A 26,042-nucleotide genomic window follows, 5' to 3' on the forward strand; every position below is an offset into this window, starting at 1 on the left:
ATGGGGGCCTCCCTGGTGGTGCAGGGGGTTAAGATGCAACTTATGAAGCTATCCACAGCCACTGTAGCATGAGTTCAATCTCCAGTCAGGGAGCTACCCACATGGCACAGCAGACCTCTCCTGACTTGCCCACTGCTCCCCTCAGCAGTGTATTTCAATCACTCTGTCTCTGGTGAATCCTCTCACCCCCCACACTTCTGGCATGTACCCCAGTTCTTGTATGCATAAATAAATAAATCTTTTTTTAAAAAAGCCTTTGAGAATTGAGTTAATGGAAAGATTCCTACCAGGTCCCACACTGACCACTGAGAGGTGAACATGTGGGGAAAATCCAAACAGCACTGTGAAAGCCTTGAAAATTGAACTGATATTGCAGCTACAGACTATAAAAAAGAGATTGGAATTGCTGCCTGAACTTAACCATGCTGATCATCTATAAAACAAAAATGACATTTTCCATACCATTTAAACCACTCTTCAACAACTTGAAGAGTCTCATAAACTTATATTCCAAATGTCCAGGATACAATCCAAAACGACTTGGCTTAGAAAGAACTAGGAAAATCTTAACTCACGTAGGAAAAGATAGTCAGCACAAATGACAATAATAAAATTCATTGAGGTTGAATTATCTGACAAAGACTTTAAAGGAACTATTATTAAAATGTTCTAATAAGTAATTGCAAAGATTCATGAAGAACATATTTAAGTAGACATATAGTTATAGAGAGCAGAAATAAAGAAGGACCCGATGGGAATTTTAAAAATGAAAAATATAATAATCTTAACAAAAAGCTCAATGAATTAGAAAGGAATTAACAAAATTATCCCTATTGTTAGACTGCATGATTGTATATGTAGAAAAATCCAGTAACTCTACAATAAAACTCCTAAAACTAATAAGTCAATTTAGGCAGGTCACAAGATACATAGTAAACACACAAAAATCATATTTCTATAATTTTATAATATACAATTGGAAACTGAATGTTAAAAAACAGTATAATTGGGGCCTCCCTGGTGGCGCAAGGGGTTAAGCACCGCACTATGAAGCAGTCCACAGCCTCTGCAGCACAAGTTTGATCCCTGGCCCACCAGGGAGCAATCCACATGGCAAAGCAGATCTCTCCTGTCTCACCCGCTGCTCCCCTCAGCAGTGTATTTCAGTCAGTCTGCCTGTTCTGTTCCCCACTCTATCTCTGGTGAATCCTCTCACCCCCCACATCTCTGGCCTGTACCCCAGCTTTTGCATGCATAAATAAATAGATCTTTAAAAAAATATAATTTACTTCGGGTATAATAATAAAGTACTGGAAAAGATAGTGTTGATGGTGGTACTGATAGTGCTATGAATGTACAGGATGTCACTATACTGAACATGTTAAAATGTTCAGTTTTAACAGGTTAAAACATAACTTTTATGTTATTTATATTTTACCACAATTTTAAGAAGAATCAACATTAAAACTATAATGTGACATACAATCCTTTTCTAAATTGCAGTATTTAAGGATAAATCTTTAAAAAAATGTTGATGAGCTATATGCCAAAATCTATAAAATGTCTATAAAAGAATTCAAAGACCAAATGGAGAGATAATATGTTCATTTATTGGAAGATCAACATAGTAAAGATGCCAATTCTTGTCAAATTGATCTACAGACTTAATGCAATACCACTCTAAATCCAAGTAGAGTCTTTTGAATATGTAGGCAAACTGATTATAAAATTTATATTGAATGGCAAGGGAAATAGAAGAGATAAAATAGTTTCGAAGAAGAATAAAGTTGGAGGGATTATAGGTTCCAATTTTTAGACTTTAAGCTACAGTAATAAGACAAAGTATTGATGAAGAGATACACCTAGATCAAGGGAATAGGATAGAATCCAGAAGTAGATTTACACAAATAAGACTATTTCATTTTTTACAATGACATTGGAGCAATAGGTCATCTTTATGCAAAAAAACAGAAGCTTACTCAAACCTCATACTTATAGAAAAGTTAACTAAAAATGGATCAAAGACTTAAATGTAAAATCTACAACTATCAAACATTTAGAAGAAAAACAAGTGGAAATCTTGTTTCAAAGAGTGTTCAGAGATGATGTTGCATAAATAGCATCTATAAAAGAAAAAAAGGATAAGTTGGACTTTATTAAAAAGTAAAAACATTTTGTGAAACACACTATTTAGAAAATGAAAAACAAGCTACCGACTGGGATAAAATATTTACAAGTCACTATCAAAGAATATCCAGAATACATAAAGAATGTTCAAAATTGAACAAAAGTAAAAAAGTCACTTACTAGAGATAAAAAGGGAAATATAGGCCAGGACTTTAGAAATTACTTTACTAAAAACTCTACAAGAATAGCCATTAAAGAAGAGCCAAAACCAAACATTTTAAGTGAAAATAATTTATGCTGGCAAGGATGTGGAGAAGCTGGGTCTCTCACACATTGCTGGTGAAAATGCAACATTGTGGTGCTCCCCTGGAAAAAGCTTGTCAGTCATTTTATGGAAGTTCAATATACATTTATCATATGACCCAGCAATCCCTTCCTGAGTTTTTCCCTAGTGAAACAAAAACTAATGGCCACACAACTTTTGTACATGAACGTTTGCAACAGGTCTATTCATAATCACTCAAACTTGGAAACAACCCAGATGACTTTCAAAGGATAAACAGACAAACAGGGGAACATCCATACCAAGGAGTACTCAGCACATGCACAAGTAAGTCCATTTCAATATGTGATAAAATTTTTAAGTGTGTTGTCTACCAGCTTGGATAACTAAAATAACCCCTGTATCCCTTTCCTTTCCTTAATTTGGGGTGATTAAACACATCATACAAAAGCCCTCTGCAGTTTTGAGGGAAGGGTGCCAGCTCCCTTTCCAGATATTTTTGATAGTGAGTAGCTCATCAATACCTAGGCCAGCAGAGTAAAAAGAAACAGTAGTTGGAAAACCTAGGACAGAGAAAGTGAGGACATTGCCATTCCAGTTCTCTATGGCTTTGGGGACCAAGGAAATCCTTGCCCTAAGTGAGATAATGTGAAACATGGAACCAGTAACTTGTCATCTTCTGCAAAGCAGTTATCTAGCCTAAATGATCCAATGAACTGCTGGCAAGAGCATGGGAAAGTGTGACTAGCCCCCGATTTTCTTTTGGACAAGTTAGATGTACAGAAGCTGAATGCTGCCCATGAAAATCTGTAAGCCACTACACGTAAATCCTCACTTTAGCAGAGATCATAAAAAACAGACTGACCAAGGCCTAAGTCATTGGCGCTTCCCTCCATTAAATCTTAGGGCTGAGTCTGCATTGCAAGCGGGCAACCAGATCAGGGAATGGCACCACAGAGCAAGTGACCATTTCCAGGCTTCTGGATTCCATAGACTTCCCCCTTGAAGGAGGTGGTCCTCTACCCTCCAGCCATGTTTCTGTTTCTGCAGAGGTGCAGCCCAAAGAAAAGATAGAGAGGCCACAAGAGGATTAGAAGAGCAAGAGTGTTATTTACCAGCTTGGATAACTCTTCCAAGCTCTGAAAATTGCTACTTCTAGCAGCAAGAGCTGGAACAAAAAACTAGCCTGAGCAAGAGGGGGAGAGATTTAAGCTTTGAGGTAAGTCTGAGATTTAAACCAGTAGCAGGTAGGACTGAGAAAATTTACTTGGAAAGACACAACTCATCTCTCCTCCCTCTAAACCAGTAGCAGGCGGAGATTATGAGAGCAAAGTTTATTATTGTTATTAACAAATTTACTAACTTTATTATTAAGTTGTTTATTATTGTTATTATTGCTAAGGTTTGTGAAGTATTGAACTGTGACCTTTAGTCATTTCCACAACAGAAAAAAAAGAGGGAGGAGATGATGAAGATTAAAAAAAAAAAAGGAGCGAAGAAGGAAAGAAAGAATATAAAGTTGAAAGTTTTTTCTTTCTCTTGGACCATTTTCTTTTTTCTTTTTTCCCATTCTGCCAAAGTCTCCATCAGCTACCTATGGTCAGCTTCCTTTCCAGTGTCCACTTCTATAACCATGGAATTTCCATCTTTTCCCTGAGCCCCGTGCTACATCCCAAGCAATTGCTTTGAGAAAAAGTGGCTTAGTAAGCGTGCATGGGCTGCTGTCAAATCTGTGCTTGGGATGTGTGCTTTTGACCAAAGGCAGCCTTAAATGTCACTTCTCTGTTAAATGATAGCCTTTGTGGTAGCATGATAGTATTATGATATTTGGAGAATCCTAACTCTCTGAAACCTCAGGTTTTATTGAGAGGGGTCTGTCTCCTTCCTTACTTGTGAATAACATCAGCTGATGGACATGAATGCATTTTAAAGCTTTGACATTTAAAGGGGCATGTGGTTTCACATGACTAAAAGAAAAATGTTTTTAACTTTAAATTTTAATTGAGTTTTCAAGAAGCAGCTTTAGGAATATCTGTAGAGAGAGATTTTGATATCAATACCACTTTTTGATAAATATATAAAGATCTATAGCTTCATTTGCAGGGTTGTTGATTTCCTTATATGTAAAACTAACATTACTATAGGTCCAGAAATCTTGCTAGTGTGAACTATGGTTCCATAATGGAGACTAACTGGTAACTGTTTCATTGTTACACTTATTTTCCATTCACAGGATGGAATTCTTCTTTATGATTTCCTCAGTCATAAAGTTAACTTAAGAGGGAAATGAAAGACAATGCATGGAAGCAACCAGTCATGCAAGGACATGAGGATTAAAAATCCAAGTGGCTCAGAAGGTGCCTGTCCCTGGTTATCTAGATATCTTCTTTGGCAAGGTAACAACAGCCCCTTGTTGAAGGCTCCTGGCTTCTACCTATTCCAAATGGCCCTTTCTTTGTCCCCTTTTAATCAACTACAAACACAGTGGGACATATTCATTAGCCAGCATTTCCTTTATAGCCTTGGCATACTTAGCAGGCAACAGCCAGCTGCCAGCCTCTACGCATGGCATCTGATCATGCCTCTATTATTCTCACTCCTTCCCATTTTCCTATAGCAAGGTAGAATTTTTTAAAAAGAAATAATAAAATCATAGCTAGCAGTCCTTTAAATAAACATGCACACAGCCATATCACCCTGACAAAAGAAATAAGCAAAAGAGATAAATCTAGTTGGTCAAGATCCTTATTCTTAGAGAATATTTGGGGGGGCAGGGATATGTTTAGCAACTTAATCATTGGTAAAAAGATGAACCACACTATGATTAATAAAATGACTCATTCCACAAATAGGTAGATTACAAATACTGCTCACAGCTATTGTTTTGCTTCTTTGCTGATAAATTTGTTGAATCACGTATCAAAAAAAATCACTTCTGGGCCTCCCCGGTGGCGCAGCGGTTGAGCGCTGGGTTGCGAAGCTGCCCGCGGCCTTGCGGCAGCCTCTGCGGCAGCCTCTGAGGCGGCCTCTGCGGCGCCGGTTCGATCCCCGGCTGCACCCCGGCCACCAGAGGAGGGTCCCACATGGCGCGCAGACCTCTCCTGCCGCCCGCTGCTCCCCTCAGCAGTGTACTTCGGTCCTTCTGCCTGTTCTGCTCCCCACTCTGGCTCTAGTGAATTCTTTCACCCTTCTGTGCTTCTGACTGTACACAGTGCATGTATAAACAAAAAAACAAACAAATAAATAAATAAAACATGCTTAAAAAAAATCACTTCTAAGATTTTACACATATGACTAACACAATTTGAATTGTTCTCCTTTTTCTTGCTCCTTGTTTTAAACTCCCCTTAATTCAAGGTAATGTCCTATTCTCCTTTCCAGACTTGCTGACAACTTTCCCTTCCCCATCCTGGACAAAGTTTGCCACATTCAGTTATATCTGCTCACCAAAATGGTTAACATGCCCTGTAAGTGCTGCTGGAAAGACGAGGCCCTTAAAAAGGGAAGAGGTCATTGTAAGGACAAAGACCATTTCCAACACTTTTCTTGATTCAAGAAAATTCCCATTTTTTAGATGAAGAACTGAAGTTTAGAAAAGGAAGTTCTTTGATCAAGTCATACACATAAGAGCAGAAATATATCACTATTTCCCCAGCATCATTCCCTCTGCACAATTTTTGTTATATATGAATAACACAATTTTTATTATATATTTTGTTATATAACAAAATTTGTGTTATGTATGAATAATGTGTTCAATGTCTAATATCTTTTATATAAATAATTTAAAAAGGAATATCTAGAATTATCAATAAATGGTAAGCTAGTATAATTTTCTCTAAGTAGAATATATATGCTAATATTCTTTAAAACACATACCCTTAAGAATAAAAGTAAAATGTGTTACCAACTGAAGTTTACATTTTTGGAAAACATTACATCAAAATCTATATTGGTCAATCAGATAGATTAGCCTGCATTTCACATAGATGTTACTATATATGTCTGTTATGAGCTCCATTTGAGAAAATCAATCTTTTAGAAGTCACATCTACTTGATTTGATCTGTTTTACTCCAAATCAGAAAAAAAAAATGGAACCATTTAAAGTAGCTAAGAAAAAAGTCTATTTGCCCTGAAAAAGTCAAAGTGATAATAAATATTCAGCAAAATGCAGAAGAAAGAAATTAATTAGCAGGCATGTGTGAGACATTAGACTTGAAGAATTCAAAATCAGTTAAGAAAGCAGGCAAAAAACAGCACTAATCTCTACCTGGTGATTTATTTAAACTTTCCAAGAATCAGTTTTAACAATCCTATTGACTCTGATAGATGTTTCTGTTTCTCTGCAGATAAAACATTATAGTTTCTGAATGCAAGAAATACTTAAGTCTTCTTAGTGGGAATTTTTTTTAAATTGGGCATTCTAGTTAACTGATATTTTATTGTAGCTTACTGAGAGTTAATCAGAAAATATTTTAATTACCATTGCTAGAAATAACTTTGGAAAATAAGAAGGCATATTTTCTGTCAGATTTAGTACAGAATACCAAATGTAATGTCACATTTCTTTGACAGTGGCTTAGGCTAAATCTCACTTTTCAATGATTTCTGATTCCTGAGCACCTGTCATGAACTGGGCCTCTCTTTTTACTCCTGCAACCCATTTGACTTTTCCCACATTGCACCCCTTTGTGCAGATGCATGAATTATACTATCAAGAAGCTAAACAATTTGCTTGCAGACAAGAATGTAATAAGGGACTGACTCTCAGCTAGGTCCATCTGCCTTTTAAGATCATTTCTTAATCCCAACAAGTTTAGTAGTGTTGCAGAATTGGAGTCCACAGAATTCTGGCCTGGGGTGTGTGTCAGCATGGCATTCCTTAGTCTTAAAATATTTGAGTTGTCTTTTAACACTTTATAATCTGGCAATTGCTCTTAAGCCTTGGAGCTTTTTGCAATACAAAAAAGAAATTCAAGGGAATCAAGACCTCCAGGTAGCAGAATTCTAGCTACTTAAGCTTTAATAGCATGTCATTCCTAATAATTAAAGATGTTTTGGGTATGCTCCTAGATGAAGTGGTATTGGACATGGTTGTGCTTAAATTGCTTCTTTTGAAGTTAAGGTGGAAACACTTTAATGATACTGAAAGAATCTAAATGTTGCCCAGCAAATCTATCTCCTGGAGGTTATGAGGCTATCTCTAGCCAAGAAATATGCACTTTTAACCTTTTAGAGCACTGCTTAAAATATCAGGAACAAATTTCCTCCCTTCCATCATTGTAATATTTCCTCATTATTCTTACATTTTCCATAAACATGTAACTCCCAGGATTGAGAAAAAGAACTTGCTGGAATCAATGCTTTTGTGATTTTACCTGGAATTAGTTTGTTACTGAAACAGTGAGCATGTTCTATTATCACCACCTGATAGATACCAGGTGGACTTTCATTAAAGTCATTATAGAATTTAATTACTCAAAGCTTTTTGGGATTTTATTACTCAAAGCTTATTAGAAAATTTAGATGACTCACTCAATCGATCTCAGTTCTGAGAAAATTATACTTTAAGGAAATTTTGCTTGTAACAACACTAATATTTTTTTTACTGGTGTATCAACCAGTCTTTCTCACACTTTCTTGTATTACAATGCAACTTGTTTTTCTTCTAGAAACCAATCACTGTCTTAAGGGACAGAAGGACAAAAAGGAAACTCCTTTTAAATTCACACAACCAGCTGAGGCTTTCCTTCTTTTTTCCCATTGTACATGCCTTTGTCTCTGGACTCACCCAGCTTCCCTTCTATCCCAGAGTCATCAGAGTCTGTACAACTACCTGCACTCATATCCGGCTGTTCCTTCAACTAGCTATGAGTCTTGTGCATGTTTTTTCACTTCTTGTGCCTTGATTTCCTTTATCTGTAAATAGAAACAACAATAGATCCTACCTCTTGAAGGTTTTGTGGAGATTAAATGAAGTAATGCACATAGCATGCCCACATATAATAATTGCTCAAACAAATGTTAGCTCTTATTTTAACCTGAATAGTTATTCCTGACAGGAATTTTTCCCATCCATGGGTGCCCCCAGTATGCCCTACTATAGCATCCTGACCTTCGTAATAACACTTATCATACTTTTAATTATTTATTCAACACCTGTCTTAGCTGGACTCTACACACCTCATGAATAGGCCTGTTTTTCAAAAATTATTTAAAATCCTAGTGTCTGGAAAAGATTCTTGAAATGCATATTTGTCAAATGAGTAAAAGTGAAAGTCAACTGTTGACTCTGTAAGATTGGTGAGTTCTTTGTCAGATAGTCAATTATCACTTTTAAAATTTAGTCAATTTCCAGGAACTATAGAGAGACATTGGTATTACCTTCCACCTTAGTCTGTGATATAATTTAAAGGAAAACATAGCAATCTTAATGACAGTTCTGAATTTTAAGCTTTCCATGCCCTCTTGTGACTTCTAAAGTGTTCATACCTTTTTCATCTCAGGACTGAGTTGGAGAAACTAGCAGAAACACAGACCAAAGGAATAGAAAAGAGAGCACATGGATAAACCCACATAATATGGACAGTTAATCTTTGACAAAAGAGCCTGAAGACAGGAAGTTCTCTTTAGCAAATAAATGGCATCAGGAAACTTGGACAAACATATGCAAAAAAAAAAGAGAAAGAAGCAAAGAGAAAAGAAAGAGAAAGAAACTAGATGTAACTTAACTCCATGCACAAAAACTAATTCAAAATGAATTAAGGACTTGGATATAAGACCTGAAACCATAAACTATATTAAAGACAACATGGGTAATGGACTTCTAGACATCAACCTCAGAGATGTATTTATTTGGGGACACAACTATAATGGCAAGGGAAACAAAAGCAAAAATAAGCAAATGGGATTTATATCCATCTAAAAAGCTTCTATATTCTGAAAGAAATCAGCACAAAACCAAAAGAGGAACCAGCAGACTGGTAGAAGATAGTTGCATACAGCACATCAAACAAGGGGTTAATTTTTGAAATATATAAAAAACTCATAGAACTCAACCAAAAAAAAAAAAATCAAAAAATGGGCAAAAGACCTAAATAAACTTTTCTCTAAAGAAGACATTCAGGTGGCTGATAGGCACCTGAAAAAAGGTTCATTGTCACTTATTATAAGGGAACTGCAAATCAAAACTACAAGGAGATACCACCTCACTCCTGTGAGAATGACTTATATCAAAAAGACTGGAAACCACAAAAGTTGGTAAGAATGTGGAGAAAAAGGAACTCATACCCACTGTTGGTGAGAACGCAACTTGGTGCAGTCTCTAGAAAATGGTATGGACATACCCCCCCCAAAATGAAAATATCATATAATCCAGTCATACCACTGCAGGTATTACCCAAAGAATATGAAAACAGTTATACAAAAACTTTTATGCACTCTTACATTCATAGCAGCATTGTTCACAATACCAAGTTATGGAACCAACACAAATGCCTGTCATCAGATGGCTGAATAAAGAAATTGTGGAATATATACTCAATGGAATGTTCTTTGGCTATCAAAAAAAGAAATAGTTCCTTTTGGGATGAAGTGGTTGGAACTTTGGATGATTATGACACATGAAATAAGTCAGAAAGTGAAAGACAGCTACTGAATGGTCTTATTCATTTGTGGAATATAAATACTCAAAGAAAACACAGTAGCAAAACACAGCAAAAATAATTCCTAGACTATGAAAAATGTACTGCTTACCAGAGGAGATGGGATGGGGGTGGGGAGAGTGAGGAAAAGAGGAAAAAGGAGGAAAGGGGGTTGGTAATGGTCCTAGAGTTTTGATGGAGGGTGAGAAGCATGTGTACATATGTAGGGGTGATGTTGTATTCCCCCAAATTATATAGTTAAATTATATAGTTATATAATTATATAGTTATAATTTTCCAAAAGCTTGGAAAAGCAATAAAATTTGGGGAGGGAAATAACAAAGATTTATTTGAGAGATAAGAAAATTGAAAGGGGACATTGCACCAAGAGACACCACATTCTTCAAAATGCCTCCTTCAAAAATACAAACAAATGAAAAAAAACATGCCCACTACAGAGCGGGCACAAGGGAAGCCTTGGAGTCTGACCATGTGCCCTACAAGCTCCTACGACTGTGTGTGCTGAGCTTCAGGACAGGACAGGAAAAGCTACAAAAATGGGCAGATAAAACTAGAAGGTGGTGCTAAGATGCAGTGTCTCCCCTACATTGTCACATGTTGACAACAAGGACTGGGGAAGAAAGCTGTTTTCTTATGAACTGAAGTGAACTACAGTCTGGTCTGCCAAGCAGGCAGGAGGTTCCTGAGAGGCCCACGGCAGTTGCCTCTGCATGACTCATTTCCACGCTTCTGAGCCAACTGGGTGACTTTAGGGCTTTTCAAATGCAGCCCTCCGTATGCTCTTCTGGCCAGCTTGGAGAAATGTTCCTGGCATCCTCCTACACATTCTGTCTCTTCTGCTAGCTTCAGATATCTCCCCTTAGCTTCCAAACAGGGAACACCTGGGGGGCTGAAAGACAATCCCTTCATCTGTGAAGCATACAGGAAATACTTCTGATCACCACGTGGAAGAGGATGATTTTCTACATGCCTGAAAGTTCAGTCAAGTTCATCTGTTCATGGTTCAGGCCCATGTGCTGGGAACCAAGGCTGACTGCCTGTCACCTGACTGTCTGCTGTAGCTTACGTAAGGGGGACACCTACCAGGGTCCCCAGAACCCTAGAGGATACAGGGTAGCTCAGTGACTTACTTAGTAATAGTGGGGCGAAATGGGAACGCCAAGATTAGGAACATATTTTTATAATGAAGTCAGACTCAGATGGTCTTTTATTCTCACTTTAATCTCCCCTCCTGACAGCAAGTGGAGGTGGCAAGAAGAGCTGACTTGGAAGACTGCAAAGTGTGTCAGTACCGTGACTTACAGACCAGCTAGAGGGGGTCAGAGAGACGGTGAGAACAATGGTGCCTCATTCTTGGCACCTCTGCTTCCTCTCTGGACAGGTGAGTGCTCCAGGAAATTCCTCCCACTGTTCCCACCCCTAAATCCTGCCTTTAATCAATAATCCTATAGCAAAGTCTAAGTTCCCACCCCTGTTTCAGCTCACAGTTTTGATGAGGACTGTTCACACACCCCGAGTAAATGTCTGGCTAACACAGGGCAAGTTATTTTAAACTGTCTAACCTCAGCAGAAGAATAGCCACCCAGTGTCATAATTATTTACTTTCAGCTGCTTGAACACAAGTGTCATTAAATCTTTACAACGGTTTCAGCGAATGCCATTTATTTTCATCTGTAGTTTCAAAGAATTACACTGGGGAGCTTTTCCATTTAATATGAACGATAAATCTTAAGCATGTTGTGGAATCTACGGGCCTATTAAAATGGAGTGAAGCAGTATCCACAGGGACTTAGCTTGTTTGAAATAAGAACAAAGCTTCATTCTTCTTTGGGGGGATGGGAAAGAAAAGGAACTAGGGGGATTGGAGGAGGGAGACAGACAAATAGCTGGTCAACCAGACTCAACAGAAGTGCTTGGGCATGTGCCGTACTTAGGAAAATTTCAACTCGTTGTGCACCCGGTACGCGCCCATCTGCGTGGACATGGATCCTACATTCTACCAAAGGCGATAACACTTGGACGTAAAAACACTTGAAACTGGGTTGCAAATAACTGGGCCATCTGTCATTATGATAGTACCTATAATTTAGTGATAAATTATACTTGGTAGGAACTATGAGAAGTGCTTTATATCCGTTATAAAAAGGATGCTCACAACCACCAAGAAATACAAAGAAAGTGAGGTTTAGAAGAGTCAAATAATTTGCCCAAGCTAGCTAGATACAACACAGGACTCCAATTAAATTTGAATTTCAGATAAACACCAAGTAATTATACTAAAAAATATAAGTATGTCTTAAGTAATGCTATTTTTATTTGCTAAATCTGGCAACCCTACTCCAAATCTCACCCTATGAAACAATTCTTAAATAGTATAGAATTCATGACTAGGAGAGATTCTTTCTGGTTTGGAGTATCACAAAATAGCATATTGCCCATATGTGAGATCCTGATTTACAGTAAGACATACAGATTTGGTCTTTGTCCCAGTTCCTGGCACACAGCCCCTAAAACCTTTGAATTCCCTAAGAGGTGGGAACTATAAAAGTATCTTTTGTTATGTTCAGGAGGTGCCTTTTGGAATGTAGCTAAAGATGGGTCTGCATGACTAAGAGGTCTATGAGATCTTAATAATTATCTTGTTAGGGAGGGAGAGAGGCAGAAAATTCAATCTCTACATTTCTGTTGTGAACTAACATATTGAGAGATAGCACAATTTTTTTTTAAAGATTTATTTATTTATGAAAGAACTGGGGTACAGGCCAGAGGCGCGGGAGGGTGAGAGAATTCACCAGAGACAGAGTGGGGAACAGAACAGGCAGACTGATGAAGATACTGCTGAGGGGAGCAGCAGACGAGGCAGCAGAGGTCTGCAGCACCATGTGGGAATCTCCCTGGCTGGCCGGGATTTGAACCCGCACTGCAGAGGTTGCGGACAGCTTCACAGGTCGGCACTCGACCAGCTGCACCACCAGGGAGAATATCACAAATTTCTAAACCTCAGTTTTGTGAAGGAGTTGTAGTCTTCTGCCTGCCAGGCTGGATCTCCTGCTTTGATTTGCTGTCCAGACAGCAAGATTGGCTCTGTGCACTGCAGCAAGATTGTAGTCCTGGCACAAGGACCCTCATCCAAAGACACATCCCAAGCCCTATTCCCTCTCCACTTCCCTGCATGTTTTGATCAGGAAATAACTTCAGATTCACTGAGTTTGATTAAGCTTCCAGGACCATGCCTATGTTTCTGCTGTCACTTAGCAACGCCTTGTTGGGTTGCCTTATTCAGTTGCCATCACCACCTGCCACCTGGGAAAGGAAATTTTCCAGGGTGAGAACTCCAGGACTGGGGGGAAGCTACCCTTCTCTAAAACAGGGACAAAGTGATCTAGGTTCAGATCTTCAGATCCTGATTTTAAATTCCCCAAAATTGCTTTAAATTATTATTAATGATGAAATATGTTGTTCTTTCCATGATATTTTATTTTTTTCAATAAATGTAGTTGAGAATTTTTAGTTTATTCCTATATCTTTGTATAAATTTGGAGAATGGGAAGTCTTAATCTTCACTTTGCAAAATATTTATTCTATGTCTAAACAATCATACAGTTATTATGTTCCTTGGTAATGAATAATCTTTACCATGAATTCAAACCCTCTCTGTATTATCTCAATCCACCAAACTATTCCTTATTCCACTCAGATGGCCCCGAAACCCATCTTCATCTGTCCTGACTAAATAAAACAGAGATAGTGACTCTTCTCCTCAAATTATTCGTGTGACAATAATTTGCACAACTTTCTCACTCAGATTTCACCCCCTGGTAGTCCCACCTTGATTATTACACAAAGTAGTAAACCTCTTTCCTTTTTCTATTGATGTTTCCTATCTAAAAGTACCTCTTTGTATATGTTTGTTTGCCTTAAACTTCAAGCTCATTGAACACATACAGATACTTTTGTCTCTGTTTTATGCTCTACAAAGAACCCACAGGAATATTTATAAATGATTTTAATAATCCTTCAAGTGACTTACAGATAGTCAGCAGTATAATTCCTGAAATACTTCTCATTGGCTTGTATAATGCCTTTTTTCAGAGGCTACTAACAAGACAACATAATAAATGGGGGGAAAAAAGGCAGCCAGCCACAAGTGATTCACAAAAAGGAATGAAATGATGGTTGAAGAGCAGTGCAGAGAGCTGTAAAAAAGGTTTCCTTATTAAAATAGATTGAAGGCGAAAAAGGAAAGAATTTTGCCCCAAACTTTCTAAAATGGCATGAAAAGTAAAAATGTTTATTTAAGCTGAAAATATTTATTCTATAGGTTGTTTAAAGCATTGAGCAAAGCTAGTTCTTTAGGAGCATAGTTATCCCTATTGGGAAGACATTGTTTACAAAGATTATTCACAAAATAGATTTAAAAAACTAGGTCAACAGGCTCAGCCAAAGAAAAATATTGCTGTAATCCCTTGGCCACATGCCCACCCAAGAACTCCTTAAACAGTCCCAGCCACAACAGAAATGCATTTTCTTAAAAAATGTCACACAGCTATATTTATGAACCCAAAGATAGTTTGAAATTTTGTTCTATTTTGGATTGATTCCAAGGATGCCAACCACTCCTAGCTTGACAAGTCACCTGGATGATCTCACAGTTAATGCCTTAACAATTGAAATGGAGGAACAGGAGAAAGTGAGGAAAGACTTGATGCAATTAGTGAAAGAGGAGGTCACAGGTGATTTAGAAGTTACAAATATTTATAGAGCACGTATTAGGTACGAAGCATTTTATAATGATTTTTAAAAGAAACATTTCTATTTAAATCCTAAGCATTATGCACTGTAATAAATTAAACTTTTCAAGGTTACAAATACTGAAAGAATATTTGTATTCTTTGTTGTCTATCATTGCAATGAAATTTGATTTTGGGAAACCGCAAATCCTTGACAAACAGCAGTTCACCACCCCCGCACGCACCAATGCTGCATGAAATTGTCATACCCTCCGAGGTCTAGATTAAAAAATTTAGGAAAAAATTAGAGTTACTCATCATTTAGAGGGAGTTAAGCTCTGTGCCTCAAGGGTTCATTAACAAGATTAGGAAACGGAAGAAAGGTCTTGTTAAATCCTGTAAATCTACAGAGTAACTGTAGCAAAGTTGTTCATAAATTCACCTACCTTCCCCTAGTTTCTGAGTTTTTCTCCTGCTTAAAACTCTCCAATGGATTCCTGTCATACTTAGAATAAATATTTAAATCCTTATCTAAGAAAATGAGGCCCTCTGACTCTGACTTTACCTGTAGCATTTGCTCACTAAGATACTTGGGACTCTCTGTTACCCCCTGCCTAGAACCTTCCCCTCCCTGATCTTCCTATGGCTGGCTTCTTCCTGCCATTCAAGTCTCAACTCTAAGGTCATCCTTCTCTGTGAGAACTTTTCTCATCATATCGATAAAACAATTTACTCCACCACCCCTCACTCCCTTCTGCTATATTTTCTTCCAAGCACTTGTCACAATCAAAAGTCACATGTATATGTTTTGTTTACTTTTGCTTGTTCCTATTAGAATATATAAGCAGGGACTTTCTTCTATTTTTATCACACTCACCATTGTATCTCCAAAACCTAGAACAGTGCCTGATACACTGTAAGGGATCAAACAACATTTACTGAATGACTGATTCCAGAAGTTACTTGGCAACTTTATTAATTAGGGCATGACAACAGTCACAGAAAGCAAAAGCCATGAGCTCTGAGGAGACAAAACAAGAAGAAAAAAAATCTAGACTAAAAGTTACGAGGTTTCTTCCTAACTGAGCCACTCAACACCTCATATAATCTTTTCACTTTCACTTACACAATTAACAAATTTGCCTTAAAATTTAATCAAACTTGTTGTCTAGTTTCCTGGCCTTGATGGATTGAAGGGAGTATGTTAGGTGTAGTCACATTAATAGTAGCAAGGAATGCTAGGTCAGCATGGAAAAAACCAAATAATTGCTATAAGAAAAAAAACCCAAAAAACACAAAACTCAGAAAGCAGAGTCTTGGGGGGCATTTAGGATATAGAAGACATAAGCTTACAGATATAATGATGCCAAAAATACTGCTATTACTACTTCAGTTATCAAGAAAATTAAATTATGTTGTATATGTCTAAGGAAACTGGGAATTGGAAATATTAAATGATTCTTAGAAATTTTTTTACACAAAATGTTATTTTTATTGTTTTGGTGAAAGCTAAGCAAAATTTGATTTTCTAAGAGAATTAATTTTTGTAGACTATGTTAAAAGGCCTTCCCCTTCTTCCCTGCCAATCTTCTCTCCTCTTCTTTCCTTCCTTTTTCCCTCCCTCCCTCTCACAATGTGGCCAACCATGTTTCTTTTAACTGGAGCAACAAGAAAACACAGAACCAAATTTGACTTTCAAACATAAGAGGTCTGAGGATTCTATGGCATGTGCTTTGGGGTCCTTTTCCTAATTTTGTTCTGATTTTTTCTCAATCTTGACCCCTATTTATATTTTCCTAGGCTTGATTCTTTATTACTATTTACCTTACCATTTTATTCTATATTATCAAACATTTGAAATATCTTATGGAAAAAGATGAGCATGTGAAAACAAACTCTCCTGAGAGCTGTCTGCTGATGGCAGGAGATAGATGGGGTGACATTTTCATTGTTATTTCATCATACAATCAAATTGAGAACTCACTAAAGAGTAATCAAGCTCCTTCCAGATAAAATGAGATTTTCTAATGATAAATCATTTCAAGTGCTTGAATAATGCCCTCGAGTGTTTTCACTCATAATCTTGTGAACTTGGTCATTGAAAGGTTAATGCAAAATCACACATCCTGAAAATTGAAAGTTAAATTCCAAAAAGTTAAAATTGACTAAATATAATCACAGGAAATATGTACAACACAAAAGGGCAGCCAAAAGAGAGTCACAGCTGCTGATTATTTTAGAATGAAGGAAAGTGAACTTCCTAAAAATGCAGCTCTGTAATAGTCCAATGAGGTTCACTGGATGGGGTCTTTCTTTGCCCACCTTTTGGTTTTTAGTTGAGATGGTACTGTTCAAGGAACATAATTTCTCTTTACTCCCTTATTTTATTGTTCTCACTTCTCCAATACTGGAGCAGGGAGCTTACTGAGTTGCTGTGAGGCAAAAAGATCACAAGCCGAATCCAAGTTTCTGCTTACTATAGATCCCTATTTTCACCTAAAGACTTTTATGTGAATAGATATTGCAACATCTTATAATCTCTAAGAATCTATAAGGAAAAGAAAAATCTTCAAAAGAGAAAATTTGTCATATCATAACCAGTATTAGATTTTGAAAGGAAATCTATTTATAAACCACATTAAGCAATAATTTAATTCTAATATATTATTTAGTTCAGGGATGCTCTTTTTAAAATATTCCACCAAAACTATAAAAACTGGCTTCCCTAAAATCTGAAAGGACTCAAATAGGACACTAATATAAAGCAATTACCAGTAAATTTTAGCAGGCAGCTCTCTAAATGTCACTAAGCTGTCTGTAATTGCTCCCTGCGTCTTCATGTTCCATCACTTTCTAAGAATTGCTTTTTATCCAGATTTATGGAGAGCCCATCTTTGGATTTTTAGCAGGTAGTACAAATGAGCTGCCCTCATCTTTGCCCCCACCATTGAAGAATGCGTGGGCACCCAATACACACTGGACCCAGGGGCCTCTCCCCTGGGGGACTGGGAAGCAGACCTAAGAAATTCCAGTCTTAGTCTGGATTGTCTCTAAAGAGAGAAGATGCAAATCTAGGAGTTGCAGGTGATATGGTGCTCCCTGAGGAGTACCAGAGAAGAGAAAGTAGATGTGCAGAAAGAGAAAGAATGATTCAGAGTGGACAGAGAAGGGCAGGGAGCAGCAGAGATGAAAAGACACGAGTGCTTTGGTGTCTTGTTCCAGCTAGTAGTGAGGCCCACGTTCTACCCTTGACTTCTACAAGACCACACGATTACACGCACATTCTTCTAATGATTCCCCTCATTTGGAATTAAGTAGCCTGGAAATTTTCTTTTATATATTACGAAGAATCCTAACTTACTCTATAAGCAATAGAAAAGTTTTGTTCAAGGGCACAAAACTTCAAAGTTAAACTGAGGTAATCTCTTGGAATTGATTCAAACTAACTGAGTGAGCACAAATCTCATCATGATTCTGGATCCAGTTTCTAACTGGAATTGATTTTCAATATTTCCTTTGTTGAATAATTGATTTGAGAGACTGAAAAATGGAACGATACCTTTTGGCGATTTATTTCTGCTTAACATGGGAGGATAATAAAACACAACTCCTTGTAAAATTACAAAAACACAACTATTTAATCTTTTCATTCAAATTTCTCAGGCTGATTCTACTCCTTGACTAATAGCAACATTTTGTAAAAGATTTTACACTTGAGATTAGAACAATGGATAAATATTGGCATGAAATGTTTTAAACTGTATTTTAATTGCTATTTCTCCTTGGGATACTGGAGAGCCATGTAATTTTACCAACATGGAATTTCCCAGCATGTAGCAACCTCTCAAAATGATGACGTTTTAGAGATTTTTCCATCAAAAGTTGTAACTGTGGTTGAGTTTTCACATATACAGGCATATGTGGATTAACAAGAACTGACTTAGAATCATGGAGCTAGAAAGGAGAAAACCACAATCTAATCTTTCTTGACTGCAGATAAGGAATTACCAGAATGAAAAGACTTGTCTTTACTAGCTACCTTGCATCAAAGAAAAGGCCCAGAATCCTTATGTCCTACCTCCCAATTCAATTGCTTTTCTATGTGTCCCAAGGACACCTGACTATTAAGTGGTTCATACAGCACCGGCCCTCTCCTTCCAAACAAGATGCTGAGATGTATGTAATTCTATGAAGGACACCTGTACAATGATCTGCAGGACTTATGTGTGTGAACGTCAAAGAAAAGGCTAAGGAGAGAAGAGAGTGAGGGAACGTTGTCATGGGAACACCAAGGAAAATCACAGGATGAAAAAGAATTGAAACCCATTCTGCTATCTCAGGCTTTATTTATTCAAGTAATAAATCAAGACATCTGCGTCAAAACCAATGCAGTGTAAAATAGACTAAAGATAAGTCTTTCAGTCCAATCAATACTGCCTTGTAAACAACAAGATCTTTTTAAAAGGATGCTTCATTGCACACATATCTATATCACTTTTAAAATTCTTGTATGGGTATTTGGGTATGCTCTGTCTTTGTTCTAGCTTCTTTTTAAAAAATCCTAAATTTCTCACCAAGAAAGCTGATTAGAAAGACAGAATTGTCTAGGATATTTTATGAGCAGAAAAATTTCTAAACCTATGACAAGCCAGAATAGTCAAATAGGCGTGGATAATTAAGCATTTACCTCCAATGAGACAAATGACTTCTCCCTTGGGTTAAGTATACCAGGAGGCCAACTCCCAGAATGGATTTCATTCAACAAGAATCTGGTCAGAGAAAGAAATATCAATCACTAGAGGACAGGCAGCTTGTTATTCTGGCTTTAAAATTCTGTGGTGGGAATTTGTGTTGTTATTCAAAGAAGGCATCCACTCTTTCAGATCATTGAATGACTTTAAAAGCTCCTTCATTCATTCATTCATCTAATTGTTAAGTGTTTGCCATGTGCCAAGCACTGTGCTATTCAAGGATATAACCATCCTAGTTCCCCATTAAAATCCCAAATCTCCCTAAAGGAGACAAGCGCACTGCATGTAGCTTCTCTGGAGTGAAGTCATTTGACAAAATAGTTCATCTCTGGGGACAAGCTGAGGTAAATGAAATTAAATTCCTTTAATAATTTTATTTCATTGAACAGTTTAATTCTCTTTATGGATTCATAAACCCATATTTATTGTAAAATGAAAAGAAATGAGATCACACAGCTTTGTTCAGTGAGTTACCATTAGCTAGTTAGCTGGCAGAATCAGAGCTTTATTTTCATCTTTTGAATCCCAGTGACAGAGACCATTATTCTAAGTAATGACTTTCCATCAAAAATTTAATGTACTTTACAAACTTTTATTTCAGGCATTGGTTTTATTTAAGACAAAAAAATCCAAGACAGAGAGAGTTAAAACCATTTTCTCAGTGGGCAAGACAGGACTGTCCACAGGGACCTATTTTGCATTTCCATTCACTGGCTTAAGGAATGACACGCCCAGCCCATACCCTTCCACACCAGCCTCTCATAGATTCCCTCTCTGTCTTGTTGATTTACATCCTGTCTCCTGTACCCTGAACACTCATTGAAATTAGTGAGAAAACTCAAAAAGCTCATTGTTTTTGAGATGAGAGGAAGAGAAAAATGAATACTAAAATTAGAGAAGTAAAGTTTCTGGGAAATTTAAAGATTCAGGTGAAAATTTTATAAGGTTTGTAAAAATCACACTTAGTAATAAGTATATATTTAAAAAATTCCCCTACTATTCTAATGTCATTTACATATCAGAAGTCATATGTCACAACAAAATATGCAAGATATAAAGAACCAGTAAAGAAAAAAGTATGGAAACTGATGACTGGATCAAGAAAGTGTGGTACATATACACAATGGAATATTACTCAGCAATCAAAAAGATAAACACATGCAGTTTGCAGCAACATGGATGGAGCTAGAAGCGATCATGCTCAGCGAAATAAGTCAGAAAGAAAAAGAAAAATACCAGATGGTCTCACTCATAGCAGGAATTTAGAAAACCTAAATAAGAGACCAGGAAAAAGACTAATCAATACAAAGTAAAAATCAAAATCAACAAGTAACTATAAACCAGAGACACACTATGGGTGGGGGGAGGGGGTTGGGGAGAGGAAGGACTAGAGTCAAAATAAGGGGGGGTGGTGGAATTGTATGGGGACTATAACCAAAATGAAAATGCATACATTGTGCAAAGAGGAAAAAAGATGTAAGAATTATATAAAATAAAATACTAAAAAAAAAAAGGATGGAAACTTCCCAAAATGATCGTAGAGTGATTCTTTTCTCCTCTGTTTTGAGTTGTGGTTGGTTTGTTTTTTTGTCTTCATGTGGACTTTATATTTTCACTCTAAACTCAAGTCACACATGAACAGTTCCTTGCGTTCCCACAGAGAGGCAGCAGAATCTGGGGTCCAAGAGATGGTTGGGTAGGCTCTGGCCCCACATCATGGAACATTTTCTGATTCACACTGATGGACTGACCACAGGAATGGTCTAGCCCTCAGTTGGCACTGCCCAAAACCAGAATCCACATCTTCCAAATCCAGACCTTCACAACTTGAAAAAAGCAGTGTTGTTCACACAAGGCCAACTCTCTAGACCTGGCCTGCTTGCAGTTCTTTCTCTCGTCCCCTCTAATGGAAAAATTGGCAGTGTAGCATAGCCTACCAAACCTCAGAAAATGAGGATCGCCTTCCCAGGAAAGTTCACTGCCTCAGAAGACTGTGAGAAAAGACCAAAAAGACTCTGACCTCACAGAAAGAAAAAGAAAAATACCGGATGGTCTCACTCATAGCAGGAATTTAGAAAACCTAAATAAGAGACCAGGAAAAAGACCAATCAATACAAAGTAAAAATCAAAATCAACAAGCAACTATAAACCAGAGACACACAGGGCGGGGGTGGGGGGGAGGGTAAGAGGGGAGGGGAGAGGAAGGCCTAGAGTCAAAATAAGGGGGGGGGTGGAATTGTATGGGGACTATAACCAAAATGAAAATGCATACACTGTGCAAAGATGAAAAATGATGTAAGAAATGTATAAAATAAAATATTAAAAAAAAAAGACTCTGACCTCAGAGAAGACAAACCTAAATTCTGCCCTGAGCAAACTGCTGTTTGTCCTCAAGCATATGTCCCCTCATCTGTGAGGATGTTTGAGGTTTTAATAAGAGGAAATAGTGCATTGGATTCTCTCTGTAGTACATAGAATGTGAAAATAATTTTTTTTAAAGATTTATTTATTCACACAAGAGCTGGGGTACAGGCCAGAGATGCAGGGGGTGAGAGGATTCACCAGAGACAGAGTGGGGAACAGAACAGACCGACTGACTGAAACACACTGCTGAGGGGAGCAGCAGGCGAGACAGGAGAGGTCTGCCACACCATGTGGATATCTCCCTGGCCAGCGGGAATTGAACCCACACTGCAGAGGTTGCAGACAGCTTCACAGTGCTGCACTCAACCCGCTGTGCCACCGGGGAGGCCTGAGAAAATAATTTTTACTAAAACCCTAAGTATAAACTGAGAACCAAGTGATTTGATTCACTGCCTTCACTAGTATGATACTTGGAAAGATACAGGCAAATATTTTTGCTCTGGAACCCATTCGTTACAACAGTGAGAGAATAAATGTAGCCATTTGAAGTACTGTGAAAAAGACACTTTCTACGTAACATCTATATTTTTTGGCTTAGAAAGTTGATACAAGAACTCAACTCCTCTCAACTTTAAGATACATCTGTAGGAATAAATTTTGCTTCCAAGTAATACACATCTCACTTTAATAAATATAATTAATAACAATTTTCATGAGTCTATCATTCAGAGTTCTAACCATTCAGAGTTGAAAAGACTTTGGAAGTCAGCCTTTGACCACTTTACTGTGACTAAGTGACAGCAAAATTCCAAAACATGAAAGGATTGGGTAATTCTCATGCACTCATTTACCCAATCCAGAGGACAGGGCTGGGCAGATGGAAAAATTATCTCTTGTTTCTGCTCTTTTCTCTAACATTTAACACCAGGCAGGAGAAATCGGGGTATTAATAGCCATAATGAATTTAAAACCTTGTCCTGAAAGCATTAATTTCCCAACTTCTTTCTCCCCACGTCAGAGAATCATCACATCACTTGCCAGCAAGGTCAAGACATATGTCTGTGGTCTTCCTCACTCACCAGGCTCCAATCTCCACCCACATCGACACCTCTAACTGCCCCTATGTTATACCTCACTCATTTTGCACCTTCTCTTCTGATCCATAAAACAAGGCTACGGGGGTCCCTGTTACTGGCTTAACATTTAACTAAAGTCACTATAGCAACGCTGAGGCAGGAATATCATCTGTTTCCAGATGGGAAAACTGAGATTAAGACTAGAACCTGGGGTTTCTAAGTTTATAGCCAGGAATCCTGCAGACTTTATTTCCGGAGAGGTGGATGTTTGTGGATCCATTAGCAAAAGTGGTTAAAGAAGACTAAAAGGCAGAAATCTTCCCACTTGCACCAACTCCCTGGAGGAAACACAACAACTCTGAGGCTTTGGCTTATAACCAGAAGGTGGCAGCGGCAGTGGGGCAAGTTGGAGCTTTCAAGTCATTAGGTCAGCCTTAAAGTACATAAGTAACCACTGTGTGACCCCACAAAGAGGGACTGGGCTCTGACACATAAGTATGTCATTCCTCTTAAACCCCTGAAGGAAATGAGTGATAAAAGAACTAGGATGGAATGTAAACTATTTCTTAAGGACACAGACTAGAATCTTCCTTCTTTCAAAAGTTCCCCTCCCAAGAGAACATGGGCCCATCCTCTCTCCTTGATTCTTAACCAGGGCCATACAGACTCCCTATTAAAAGGAGGAAGGGGCTGGAGGGATGTGTCTAGGAGCACATAGGAGTCACAGAATCTAGATGAGGCAGTAGCACTTCCAAGCCTAGGGAAGGTCCCTTTCCCAATGTTGTGAATGTCACTGATTTCTCCTAAGACTTCCCTGAGATCTCCTCCACATCCACTTTCTACATGCCCCAAAGTCCCCTCCTTTATCTCAGCCCACCAATCCCAACACACACAGTATTCCTCACTTTTACCCCCTTCACTGGCACAAGTGCAAAGTATAGCAAGATCCCTTGCTGTGGTGAAAAAAGAGGAGGGGAAGCCTAGCTCTTAATTTTGTCTGCCATTTTGGGAACAGTGCCCCTGAGCTGGGTGAAGAGGCAAGAAGGGCTCAGGTACCAGCATGAGGAGGAGAATGAGTCAGAGATGCAGAGAAAAAGATGCAAAGAGCAAAGGGCAAGTTCAGCAGTGATTGGCGATGGAGCTAGAAGAGACCCTGAAGGCATGTGAGGCTTTCCTTTCCCTCCCCTTAAGCTGAAGGCTGGGAGGCTGATGCCCTGGGATATGCAGGGGGCAGATGGGAAGTCGATCTGGGCCCTAGGAGATCACGATGGATGACCCTGGAGATAAAAATGACCATGCATATTCACATCTGTCCCAAAGCTGCTCTCCAGTTCTGGAATCTTCCATAAAACTCAACAAAGCCTTCCCAAGTCCCCAATATTCACTCTAGAGAACAGGTTTTCTTCTGTGCTTGTCTTTAGGAAGGAAAAGGAAGATTTGTTCCCAGTCATTTCTCAATTCCCTCATCTGAAACTAGAGACAGGAATTCTATTTCTCAGGGGAATTATGAGGATAAAGGGGTGTAAGAACACACCTTGCATAATGGCTGGCTCAGCATAGGACTCAAAAATACCTTGGTGTCTCTTCAGTCTTTCAGTCTGGTCTTCTTTTAGAAAGTGTGCATCTCCTACCTGCCTTTCCATCTACTATCTTCACAGAAACCTGGGGAAACAGTTATTCTCCCTCTGCTTCCAAACAAAATGTTGCTAATAGCTGGGGAGGTGGCAGAGCACTGAGGAAGGAACTGGAAGTCCGAGAGACAACTCTGTCCCCTGCCTCCAGTCTCTTTAGTGGGAACTGCTGGTCCAGGGACTAAGTCATATATATATTCTTACCTTGAGAAGTGGAGCAGCAGGTGGCACCGGACAGCTCTTGCTGGTGTGAATGGGTGGACAGTATATGGAGAGTCTTGCCCTCCTTGCCTGCATGGAGGGAACTGTGTCCTCTTCGCAGCTCCTGGGGAGTACCTGGCAGGTGGCAACCCCTCTCCTCAGCATGGGCCTGTCCGCCGCATGGGCCAGGGTGGCTAGTGAGACTGAGCATCCCAAAGCAGTCCAAGACTGCGGGTCTGTGCCCCACGGTTCTCGGGAGGCAGTCACGACCGGCCAGTGCTTCCAGTCCATGGATGGATGGCCACTCCCACTGCTCATACTGGGAGCTGGGCTAGGAAGTCTGCATGACAGGGGCTGGAGCAGGCCACATTTCCTGGAGGCAGGGGCCAGGGAACGCCTGTGATGTGGAGTTCTGCAAAGGCCACCCCTCCTTACATCCAGATCCCGAGGCTTTTCCTCTCCCTCCTCCTCCCGCTGCGCAGAGTAACCGAAAGCAGCTGGTTCCTCTGTCCCACGGCCCTGGCCCTCCGTCTGCAGCAGGCTCGAGGGAGGAGCAGCCCAGTCCTGCGGGTGCCTGAGGTCCCAGCCTGCCAAGATGCCTGTCCTGGGCCTTGGGAAAATGTGTCCTTCTTCCAGGCCCCCTGGGGTTGCTGTCCACAGGGCGGGGTGAGCTCGGGCAGGGGGGGCCTGCAGCTGGATGAAAAGGAAGGAAGTTTTCATCTGCTGGTGGTGAGGCTGCTCAGCCATTTCCTCCAAGGGGGTAGGGCCAATCCTTGCAGGGGTTGAGTGTCAGATCTCAGAACCCAGGGATGCAAACGCCAGCAGCTGTGGGCAGATGTGTCTCGGCTTCATGGTAGACAAACTAACTGCCAAAGGAAGCAAAGGACACACTTTAAGACCCAGGAGGCATCTTCAAGGAGCAGGGATCTGGGATGTTGGCTGGGCCTGAACTGGGTACTCACTTCTCGATCTAGGATTGAGGGGTGGGAGGATGTTATGCCAGCAAGGCATGGGGCAGATTTTCTATGGATTCTGGAGACAGGTAAAGGAGATTCCTGGAGCCCTCAGTGGCTATTTCAGGCTTTTGATAATCTTTCTACACCATTTGTAGCGAGGCAACCAGGTACAAGAGGGTCGGGGGCCAGGAGGCTGGCAGTCCTCCTAGCTCCCAGTGAATCATTACTCTTGGGACTCTCTCTGGTATTGTCTCATG

At 39.1% G+C, this 26,042-nt stretch overlaps 1 protein-coding gene across 1 annotated transcript in view; it reads right to left on the reverse strand.

Moving 5' to 3' along the window:
- Positions 1-25,576, reverse strand: part of PSD3 (pleckstrin and Sec7 domain containing 3) — a gene marked incomplete at both ends in the record, with an annotated part of 417,861 nt that extends 392,285 nt beyond the window's left edge. Inside the window, one exon of the mRNA XM_084231033.1 lies at positions 24,833-25,576. Coding sequence (XP_084087159.1) covers positions 24,833-25,576 — 744 coding nt within the window. The remainder of the gene's footprint in view (positions 1-24,832) is intronic.
- Positions 25,577-26,042: the final 466 nt, after the last annotated feature.

Source organism: Talpa europaea (genome assembly GCF_964194135.1).
Source record: "Talpa europaea genome assembly, chromosome: 4".
Taxonomy (NCBI): domain Eukaryota; kingdom Metazoa; phylum Chordata; class Mammalia; order Eulipotyphla; family Talpidae; genus Talpa; species Talpa europaea.